At 35.8% G+C, this 12266-nt stretch overlaps 1 protein-coding gene across 8 annotated transcripts in view; it reads right to left on the minus strand.

Annotated features, from left to right (window-relative positions):
• The window catches only part of DGKB (diacylglycerol kinase beta), a 455069-nt gene that overhangs the window by 65280 nt on the left and 377523 nt on the right, over nucleotides 1-12266 (minus strand). For all 8 annotated transcript variants that reach the window (XM_085050831.1, XM_085050830.1, XM_085050829.1 and 5 more), the window contains one exon: nucleotides 8349-8544. In XM_085050831.1, the coding sequence (XP_084906957.1) occupies nucleotides 8349-8544 (196 nt within the window). The remainder of the gene's footprint in view (nucleotides 1-8348; nucleotides 8545-12266) is intronic.

Here is a 12266-nt window from a genome sequence, read left to right on the forward strand (position 1 = left end):
TAAAAACATATGTTTGGCATCAAAATTTTGTTACTGTAAATCTAAGCCATAAATGCAAGTATCAAGTCATTCACATGTAAAGAGAGCCTGAAGGAGTTAAGCCTGTCTCAGACTTAAATTCATGTAACCTTTCTACTTAATTTTAAACATTTTCCATGTGCTTGCAATGTTTTCTAATAACAGACCAATTCCTTAACTCACACAGGAATCTAAATTACAATAATCATATGCATTCCTTTCCCCAAGAAAGGAAACACCTGTTGTAGTTGGTTAATTGCTGACTTTTTGTAAGCTTTTGGAAGAAAACTAACATTTACAAATAATTTATAACTGAAAAACTTCAGAAGCAGAGAAACATGAATTTCAAAACTGATATGAAACTCAAAATGTATGTTGAGATAGTAACAGATGTTTTCACTTTGTTAATTAAAGAAAAACTCTGTGTCAAAGTACCATAATAAGATATGGTTATTTTATAACTAAGATGGGGCTACTTTCTGTTCCATCTCACTTCTGCAATAATTGTTATTCATGCCACTCTACAGAAAGAGGAAATATAATTTAAGCCCTAAAAAAGTATGAGAATAAAAAAAAAGTATGTGTACTTAAATCAAAGTACAATGTAGAAGATGTATCCAAAGAGGAATTTAAGAAATTCATTCACTTGTTTCTATGGAATTCTTGGTGAAGTAGACAAAAAGGCATATATTTACCTGAATGATTACAATCCCCAAAGTGTCAATTACTTCTATCTTTTTAAAAATACACACACATGCACTCATATTAGTTGCAGTAGTAGTAGTTTTAATCTGAGATTTGCTAATTATTTCCAGCGACATTCTAATGTACAAAAATTGTGAAATTCTGCCCTAAGCTATGTTACTTTATTTCCATTCATATAAATCTGGCTATGTCAGTGGAATTACCCTCAAAAGGAGCAAAAGGAGCCTTTTTTAAGTACATTAGCCTTGTGCTAATGCTCTTATACATATATCTATATTTGAGGCATGACATGGTACCTTTAAATAGCAACTACTCATCTGCTATATCTGCTGTTATGCTACTAAGCTGGACATGGTAGTTAAAGCATGGTAGGAAAAGTATAGTCAAAGCAAGATCAACATGGAGGAAGGACTCAAGGAAAGAGTGCAGGAAAGGCAAACTTTAACTTCTCCTGTCATGTACAAATGAGATAGAGATTCATATCCTGCAAGGTGTATTTTCAAATGACAATCAAGTCATTACAGGGATAAATAGCAGCAAGACCATTGCCTTCAGAACTAGAAAAGGGAAAAATATTAAAAATAATAAAAAACCAAATAAAAAATGCCTGGGTAAACTGAGCAGTTTTTGCTACAACAAAAATTGGTTTGTGTTACTAAGTCTGCAGTGGACAGAGGAAAAAAAACCAAAACAAATAAACAAATATCTGGACATTGCATTCACATCCTCTATCATTTATGTCTTAACTAATAGCTGTCATATAGGTAAGTGCTCATTTACCTGAGTTAATGAGGTGCAAGGCTTATGAAGAGCTCCCAGCAAAGCCAAGTCAAGCACTGGGAATACTGTGGAACAGGTCTTATGGACCTTCTGCAGACACCTGTGCTGAGGCATGTGCCACAGGCCCTGCACAAGGTGCACATTAGGGCATATCCCTTGTTCCAGGTCAGCCAGACCCAGGCTAAATCCACCTTGAATGCTGAGAGGAGCTTGAGCTGCTCTCAGCAGCTGGCTGAATAGGAGAAGGCACATCAGCAAGGCGATGTTTCCTCTCTTTAGCAGCCAAAGTGAGCCCCAGCAGACTAATGCAGTAATGCTGATAGCAGAGAGTTCCGTGTGATTATTGGGATGCTACATTGCAGGTGTATCCCGAAACCATTAGTAACTTCTACTTCTTGTTGCTACTTAACATGCCATCCCTCCCACCCTCACCTTTTTCTCTGTACAAACCAATTTACTGAGACTTTTTTTCTTATACAATAGCTAATTTCACCTACTGCATTTAATGTCATAGGAGTTATACATGTAAATCCCTGTACTTAGAGATAAGATAGTCCTTTATGCCATTTTAATCAATCTTTGTCATGGGTATGTTACTTAATAGCTCTGTCTTCCTATAGAAAATGAGCAACTTAAGGGAAATGAAACTTTTCAAAGATACATTTTCCTTCTGGCAGACTGTGAAATACACCATAATTATCCTCTTTCGATGAATAACGTTTGAAAGAAAATGAACATTCTGTGCACCAAAAGGTATAATACAATGACAATCTCAACTGCCTTGTAAATAAAAGGAAATTGTTTTTCTACTATGATCTATATTGCACAGAAACATATATACATGCTTGATAAATATAAAACCAAATCAGACTATCAAGCCATTTTTTAAGGTCCTACTACTTTCTAATAACAATAAACTCAGTGTTTCACAGCCAAAAAGCATTGTATTTATATTTCTAAAAGATTAAAACTGAGTTATGAATTATGGGCTCCATTCTGCACGGTGATGGAACTACTTGTACGAGTGAGGCTTGGACTGAGCACAGCCTTTTTAAAGATAAGAGAGAGAGATATAATAGCACCCCAAAACTTTACTGCTGGGGATGGGGGCTTAGGGGGTAGTGGGGGTGGAAAAGAAAAGGAAAAGGCCTTTTCAACAGCATAATAAAATCATGACATCCCAGCCCACATTCTCCTAATAGGAAACAGACCCGTACTATCTTTAACAGCTTGGTAAAGCAAATGTTTGAATACAGATCTTACAAACTAATGGTGCAATGCACAATTTAACTAAATGGTTAGGACAAAGTGCCATTTAGCCCTTTTTGATATCTGAATATGTTGTTCCAGTAAATAGGAGCATGAAGCAAAAATAAGGAGCCAAGGCCACACAATCTTCATTAGCTAATATCAGACAAAAGCATTTGAATATCACTCTTTCCCTTAGACAGTCAGCCAAAATCCAGTTTTGAGTTAGGAAAACTACCTCTCTACCATGAAGAAATTTGTTACTGTGGGAAACTGATGTTTATGTCTCACATCCTTTTTCTTTTATTTTTTTTCCTTCTCCCTTTCCCCTCACATCCCCCCCACCTCCTCAAATCACTGCCTCCACAGAGATAAGATGCTGCTGATTAGTGCTCAGCAGGTGGAAGAGGCCAATGTACAATTAGCACAACACAAATGCACCCAAAGGAAACAGGATACTCAGCATGTTATTCAGATATTCCAATGGTGACAAAATAATGCAGTCCACACAAAAGTCATAGCATGACTGAGTACTACCCTATTTCCCAATATTGCTTATACAATAATATCCAAAACAGGTGCTCCCCTGCTCCAGTCCCCCACACTTTGAGAAGGGTTTGCATAAACTGGAAAAACAGATCTTCTACCACAGTCATTTCTGCTCAGTAGATTGGTGATCATGGGGCTAACAAACGACATGGGACACATCAGCACCAGATCCCTGGAAGCAAGCATGATGCAGCTCAACAAGTCTTATCTGGCAGAGTGGTGCTCAATTCCCATTCCTGCTCCAAGGACTGTTGAAGTATTTAGTCAACTGTCACCACATGCAGAACATACAGAAATTCATCTCACCATCTAGTTAGGAGGAAGTGAGGTGTCTAACCCAACCCATTCCTTAGGTTCTACTTAACTAGAGTGAGAGTCACCTCCAGGGAGCATTTTATTCTATCTATCTTGGATACTTATTTGAATGCAGGATAAACACTTTTCCTGATGTGACTCTATCTATTGGCTATAGGGTTGATTTTTAGACACTGAAGTTAATGCCACACTAACTTTAACAGTCCTCACAATTATTTCATTTACTGTAAACAACATGCACTCCCAAAGTAGTAACAAAAGATTCTACACAGAAATATGTGTAGTATTATAGTTTAAATCTTCAGAATGGATGCAGCACAGGCATGGAGAAGAAAAAAAGTTCTTTGAATAAATTTAGAAATTCTTTTTCCAATATTTAGATTAATGTTAAAAGTTCAATGTCTTAACACAGAATGGCTATGAAATAGTGCTAAATAGCTTTTTTCTCTGTGTTAATGTGTTAATGTCTATGTTGTAAAAAGCTGTCTAAACAAGATACAAAGTAAAGGATATTACCTTATGTAGCCATGACATTATCAATAACATTTAATAAAAAATATTATTATTGAGATTTCATTATATATGCCTTACCATGTCAAAAAAATCCTAAAGTCTACCAATAATGAATATGTTCACTGGGTATATTTAGTGTACATATTACACAGACTGTGTATATAGTACACAGTTTCAACTTTTTCAACGAGGAAAGGTCACCTAGCTAGAGTATAGGTCATGAAAGACCTCCATAAATTAAATTAGACAGCCAGCTCACGAAGTTATAAGCTGTTTACAGAACATGTCAGGAATCCCCTATCTACAGGGAAACTTCTAATTCTCCCTGTAGAGTGGAATTTGACACCTAATAAGAAAGGTATTTTCTATTCTCTTAATGTTTATGGATATTTTGAAGTGTTTTAAGGCCTTCACAGCCTCTGCATGTTTTGAACTGCTTTTAACTGAAATGTATTGCCTGCATACACATTATTCCATCTCCAAGGCTTCTGCATTTCCATTCAGAAAGTCATAATGCAGTTATTAAAAGAGATTTTCACACAAAATTATTGAATCATATTGGTAAGCTTGGTTTATGCCTGGGTGCTGTGATATGAATGCACAACATCTTGAATTAGTCTAGTAGTCTGTGGAGTGACAGCTCACTGCAGCTCTTAACCAGCTGCACAGATCAACTTGGTAAGTACTTGCTCAAGTATCAGTGTACCTGGTGAAGCACAAAACAAATACAAAAATGAAATTGCGCTGAAATATTTATACTCTAAACGTCTGGCCCACCAATAGTTCACAGATACTGTCTTCAGGTATGAGTCCACTGAGGTGAGTGGAACCACTTGTGCAAAAACAAGTTACATATACATTTGCCATCAAATCTTAAGAGACTTTAAAAGAGCTTCCATTTCAGGATAGGGCTCTAACTGAACTTCAGCCATGAATGCAAATCAAGGCATAACAACATCCACCCCTAGGGAAACTTACTGCATTTAGCAAAAGAGTTTCCTGGAGAGATTTAAAAAAAAAAAAAATTAACTCCTTTTTGTCACAAAAGGTTTGGAAATTTTGTTTATAATTTCTGTGAGGAAGAAAACTGTTTAAGGCTTAACATAAGGTGTATATATTTTTCATGTAAGACATGTCATGATTTCACTTATGTTTTAGATGCAATTTGCAACCACGTAGCACAGTTATTCACATTTATGTTGCTCAAATCCTAGTTTGGTTTCTATGCAGCATGTTAATCTTTCCAAAGCACTGATTTTTGGCATTTATCAATATCTGCGTATATCCCAAAAACAAATCCTATCCAAATAATATTTAAGGGTAGTTCACAATAACATCTAAAATCTGTAAATGGCCAGTGGATAGATGTATCATAGATATGTATATACTAGAAGATTTTAAATAAAACAACAAATGGAAACATTGCAAATGTAAGATTCATGATGCCAAAACACTAAGCCATCTACTTTCACAAACTGTCACATATATCTGTAGTTATATTTTTTCCAAAATGTATTGACATTGCACAAGAAATTGGACTGATAAATTAGAAATTAAAACAAAATTAAATTATAAAATACCACATGATATTTACCCCAATAAAATGTGATGAAAGACCCTCTCTACTACAAATTCTACACAAATATAGATTGATATACAGCTGAAAAACCTACAGTTGCACTGCAATTGAAAAAGTCTAAAAGTAAATGGGTTTGCTACTCAAAAGTCCCATATAAGACAATTTGATCTATAAAAATCAACCCAAACAAAATCCAACATCAAATTATATATATGTATCAATAGGAAAATATGAAGATTGATTACTGTCTCCTAGGAAGTGCAGTATTTACTTGCCAAGTGACTAGATGCTTTACTTGGGCATAAAAAACCTGCAAGGATGTTTATTCAGAATAAGTTAATAAAGTGAAGTTAACAAGCAGGTGTCTGTTTGTTGTGGTTCTCAATACAGCAATACCTATCTCTGCACCAGGTATTTATAGTTTGCAAAATGTTTTCTTCAAAGTTAAATTTCAATGTGCCAAAAGTGCATAGTGCCTTAGAAGACAATCAGCTGGTGAAAAAATAATGCTTGCAAGTGACAGTCAGTGAGGACATTCAGATTTATCAAAACTGTTTCAGAAGCCTAGACATAAAATTGATTGAATTTCATTATTCAGCCATAATTTTGAATTCTGAGTTGAAGAAGCACACTCAGCCTAAGAACCTATCTTAGCTAGCAGAATTAATTGACTGTTCTTTGCAGTATACAATAGGAGGGGATCCATAATGCAAATCAGTTGGTTCTGAAATGTTCACACCACCTCCATTTTTGAGTTTTACTTTGAGTTTTTTTAACTTGGTTTCATGGACTAAACGCCCACCTGCAGTCAGAGCATGTATATCCCATCCCCACACACCCCACATCTTTAAAAGGAATCCACTTTGCATGCTTAAGGCTGCACAGCATTTCAAACTGGAACAAAATAAATATGGACCACTCTGAACTCCAAAGGTACTCCTCCTCAGCACTGAAATGCTACTGGAGATGCAAACAATAATACTATCTATATACTCAGTGATGTGAGATGCGCTCCAGGTTTTGATATTGAAAAGTCAATCTCTGCCTTAAAGTTGCCTTTTGGATGAAGCTACATCCATTCACAGTGCATATAAAGTGATTAGAAATTAAGTAATGAGAGCAGTTTTTCTAAAGTAATGTGCTTAATGTCCGCATTATGAATACTGAGGCAGATAACATAGGAACTTCTGTTCAGTCTTTAATATTTTTATTATAATTTTATTTTATCCTGTCCAGGAAAATGGAAATTGAGTGTAGCAATGCCCTTTTAATACACCAATTATAGTCAGTAGATTGAAATCAGTGTTATATATGTATCAAAGACGCACATAATTTCAATAATTAAAGAAGTGATAATGTCTGTTTCACCACTATCAAAAGGATAAATGTTCTGTCTCCCTATGTTCAGGAGCAAAACAAAAGGAAAAATTTTGGTGAGCCCTTTACCCAGAAACCTTGATCTCTTGAACATCAGGACATAATACAGACTTGTAGCATATGCAGAAGCTGAGAGCCTGGTAAGACTTCAGCTGACAGGGTGTATCGGTGAGTCACACTGAGATACTGACAACATATGTCAAATTGCTAAAACGCACAGAAACTGCATGCTAGTACCTACTGCAGCCCCTAAGCCATGAAAGACTACTTTATTCCTGAACTTTTGTTATTCAGATAATTTAGCTGAATTAAAACTACAACATATAATAATGAACTATGTTATAACTAGTGACTTAAAAATTACTGTGGATGAAATGTAAAAATAGGATATTCAAAACTAGTAAAAGGATTCCAACAGCTTAAGTCAGTTAAAGTACCAATCTTCCTTCAGTCTGAAGGATGAGAAGCAAGAAGACACTCTGAAGTAAAAGATAATCCTTTTTTTAATGACAAAAAGAGAAAAACAAACAAACAAACAAACAAAAAAACCCCAAAAACATTTTCAAAGTCTGGTCTGTTCATCCCTTTGGTGTGAAGAGAGTGATGGCTAATAATCAGTCGGACTTGAGATGTGCAGTGATGTGTTACAATGCATAAGATTCAGATTCTCAGAGAAGAACAGAGATTATTATCTATTAAAGGTTTTTCAAGAGTTGTGTTTAATGATAAAATTGAGTAAATGCATCTAATCACCAGGAAAGTATATGTGCCCTGAAAAAAATGATCATGCCTGTGAAAGCCAACTACAGCATATATATTCAACCTAGTAACATAAAATGCATAGACAACTTTCTCTTTTTACTCTGAGGTAATTTCCATAGCCTCTGGCCAAATCTTATTAGACATAGGGCACAATTATTCCCAAGTTTTATGCACACTGACATTAAGAATCATTATAAATGCTCAGGAAGCACTTTCCAACTGCAAAATCTCCAACTTCTTCTAGACTGAATATCATAGCAGCAAACAGTGCCACATGGTGTGATTAGTCTCCTTAAAAGGTAATATCTGAGGCAGGTTTGCAAGTATAGAGACTGCAATTGGCAGTGCCTCTTTGTTTATGCCCTTGTGCCAAAGCTCCCCATCAGAAAAGCACAAGAAAGTAAATATCCAAGAACTGCCAATCCTTTTTCTTCGCAAGGTCAATGACACAACCGAGTAGACATTATGGAACCAGATAGCCTGTATCATTCTGTAAGCTTACCTTGGCATACAAACTTCAATTCCTTGGCATCTGTAACGGTGGTTCTTTTATCTGACCTCTTCTTTTCTGTCCGACGGTGGCTACGTCTTTTCTTTGTCTCTCCCCAAAGATTCGATCCACCATGCATGCTTGGGATGTTTAGAATGGCAATTCCTTCCAGAGAGATATTGATTAAGTCCAGCTGAATTCCATCACACTAATTAGAAAGGAAGACAAAAAAAAAGAAAAAGAGAGAGAAAGCAGTAAGAGACAGAAATTTCTGAATGTTCTACTTCTCAGATATTTTTGTTCAGCAATTTATCATTCTTAACATGGCTAATAGTTTATTCAATGTTTATTCCTAAGATATATACTTGTATCTGAAAAGGAGGTATGAGATAAGAATGGATTCTCCTTCAGAAGGTAAAATATGATTGCTATTCTGCTTTTGATTGCCTAAGTGTGGGACCATTTGGTAGTGTCTTGTTATCTGATACCTGTTCACTGAACCAACTGAAATATACTTCTAGCTTCACTACAGCTATTAGCAGAAAACCTTTTATACTACCAAAATTTCTGTATCTAGAACTGGAGGGTTTTTGTTGTCTTTTCCAAAATTTGTTGTCTTTTCCTAAATTGTCTGTCTTACAATTTTGCTATGATACTTTTCAGTCTAAAAACTGAGGCCCCTACACAACAAACTGAATACAAAAGTCCCTGCATGCACAGAATACACAGATTTATGGAAAAGGGTCTAAGCAAGCCCCAAGAGCACAGAATATCACACAGGTAGTAGTTTCAATCCAAGCACAACAAGCATATCAGCACAGGGCTATGCCTGACTGGTAACTCCTAGCAAGAGGTAAAATTACTACAAGTGGGTACAGCAATTGCTGATGCAGCTACAGCATTTCTTACCCCAGAGCTTTCACCAACCAGTTCTCTGAAATATCCATCACTGCTAAGGGAAAACATAGGATATGGAGCTAAAGAACAGGTACCAGGGATCTAAGACCTTTTCAAGACTTACTGGACACACAAAAGCAAACTTCATCTGTGGGACAGTCCCTTCAGTAATAGAATCATAACCATTATATATGCATCTATATAGCATATAGATCTATGCATAGATCTATATGCTATATAGATGCATATATAATGCATCTTGTGTCTCTAGTGTGTATTTCTCATGCTTCCGATAGCAAACCTGGACACTATTTAATACAAATATATTTCTTTGCTAAATCTGGCTTCCAATTATATCTCATAAAGAGACGGTATTTTTCACTTCTGGAGAATGGCTCCAATCTTAACAGATCAGCCTGCTCAGCAACAAACAGCAGCATTTTCTCATGTGGTTGAAGTTGAAAACATTTGCAAATACAGTTCATCTGAGACACATTGGATGAGATGAACCTAGTTTGATAGGACACACTTAGCCTTAACTGGCTGTGATTTACTCAAGCTAAATCACCCTCTCTGCCAACATTAGGAAGTTCTTACCTTGAATAAAATAAAACCCCAACTTCATATTACTACAATGGAACGAACCTGGCAGTGGAAAACAAAGCATCTAGTTCTACTCATTAATTCACTGAACCAGCCAATGTTCGCCAGGATTCATGTACTTGTACCTTGGCTAGAGATAGATTAGCTTCATTCCTCACAACATACATAGAGTATATTGGCATCCTGGCAAGTCACATGCAACACAGTGTATAGCAGCAAATTTTTAAAACATTAGATCCTACTCCTGCCATGTTCTGCAAACTAGTAGAGGATCCAGTCACCCATTTCAAAATGATCAAGGATATTATTTTCTAATTCCAATATACAATAATCAGGAAGATAACTGGAAAAATAATTAAGCATGCTTCAGTAATAGTCCACTGACATCTTGCAGCTTGCTGCTCTGTGGGTCACTGGCACTTCTTCCTCTCTACCTAAACCTCTATCACAGCTTTGAAGAAGAAAAGCCACATACAACTCAAGAGTAACTGTGAATAATTGTTTATTCTGAAACTTTCTGAGATCACAAAACAGAACTGTATTATAATAAACACACATCTCCTTAATTCCTCTAAGAAGAGCATAAATCTGGAGAGAGAACAATTTCAACACTAAGATTTCCATTTCATATTTTCTCTTCAAGAATTAAATTTTAAACCTGTGGATTACATTCATACAGGGAACCTTTAAAGTCAAAAGGCATAACTGAAAGTGAGTTGGCAGTTGTGGCAACTACTGTAATTGAAAGTGTAACTTTTTAGTAACACTTTTCTTACAAGAATAAAGGCACAGGCCTTCGCTAATTTTTGGAAGCAAATTTGTGGTTTTCCCCTGTATTTTATATGTATTAAATACTAAGATGATTTATTTTGCTAAAAATTCTGCTCATGTGTATGCTCACTTACTGCTATACATTCTAGATAAACAGATATTAATTTCATAATTAAAAGTAATCTTGTGTAAATACCCTGCAGGCCTCAATGAATCAAACACATACTGTGTGTCAGGCCTCCCACTGTCTTCAAGTGGAATGTACTGGCTGGATAATTAGATAGTACATATTTTTTAACCTTATTTGCATGCATATTATATCTTTTGCACACTGACAAGCAGCAGTAACAACAAAAGTCAGATTACCACAGGGAATTCCCACAAAGAAGTCTTCATTTCTTATAATTTGCAGCCTAAATTAAAATAATTTGATCTTTGACAAGGATGAAATGTCAAGCAGAAGGGGGTCCTCTACAAGCCACGGCCTGTGGCTTCTGAAATCTGCCTAATTTATGTCAGTCACTTCTTAATACATATTTAAGTATTACACGAGAAAGATGATAAATATGCAATCTGACACCTTTGGTATTTCCCTGCTGTTAATTTATAAAGGTCTGGCGTCCCCCAAACTGACTGGAATTATTTAAATAAAAGAAGAATTGTGAAATAGGATGGCGCGGGGTCTAGCTTCCATTTTCACTCAATATTGAGCACAGCAGGTAGTACACTAAGACAATTATGTGACGAGGCCTCAGAGTCCCACAGTGATGAGCAACTTTCTGAATTAGAAAAGGAGCATTTCTTTTGTTCATACACAGACAAGAAGTTAGCCCTACAGGTAGCTCTGCGTAGTCCTAACACATTCATACACTGCAAAAACAAAATACATATGTGCTCTGCTCTTTTTCTTTTTATTTCAAATAATGTAATGATGCTGTTAAAAACAAAAGCATGCTTTTAAAATGTGAAGTATGCCTACCTAGGTTAAAAAAACCCACTATCTCTTCTAACTCTTTTTTGCCTTCTTTTCTGACCTCAGTCACTTCTTGGGTATTATTGCTTAAAATTTATTTATCATATGAAATATTTTCATATAATACCTCCATTGAGAACATATGTATCTATGCCTGAAAAGACCTGAGATTAAGGCTTTGCTGTGTAACCAAGGGCAATATCAAGCAAGTGTATGGGAATGTTTTAAACTCTTTTCCCTTACCCATTAATACAAGGCCAATAGAAGGCTTACACAGCTCCCACTAGGCTTTCACAGCATTGCAGGTATGGTCTATGCCATCCCTACTCACACCAAATCTATACCTACTCTCATTAAATTTCTCACCTTTCACACACCTTTTTTTTTCTGAAGTGGAAATAAAGCACAAGTTCTCTAAATTGCAAAATCTTCAGCCTTGTTTACTGACACATTATTATTGAAAAGAAATAATTTAGTCCTAGTTTTTGTTTGTCTGTTTCATTTTGGTTTCTTCTCCTTTAGAAGCTGTGTTTTTCTCCTCAACTTCCTGCATCCCATTTTGAAAACAAAAATACATCTTATTCTGGATAACATAAGAATTGTGTCTAACTTTGTTCTGCATCTCACACTCACACAGAAGGAAACATACAGAACATAAATAAAGAACATATGTCAGGAAAACAAAG

This window comes from Lichenostomus cassidix, chromosome 2, assembly GCF_008360975.1.
Source record: "Lichenostomus cassidix isolate B80296 chromosome 2, HeHo_3.0, whole genome shotgun sequence".
In the NCBI taxonomy this organism is placed as follows: domain Eukaryota; kingdom Metazoa; phylum Chordata; class Aves; order Passeriformes; family Meliphagidae; genus Lichenostomus; species Lichenostomus cassidix.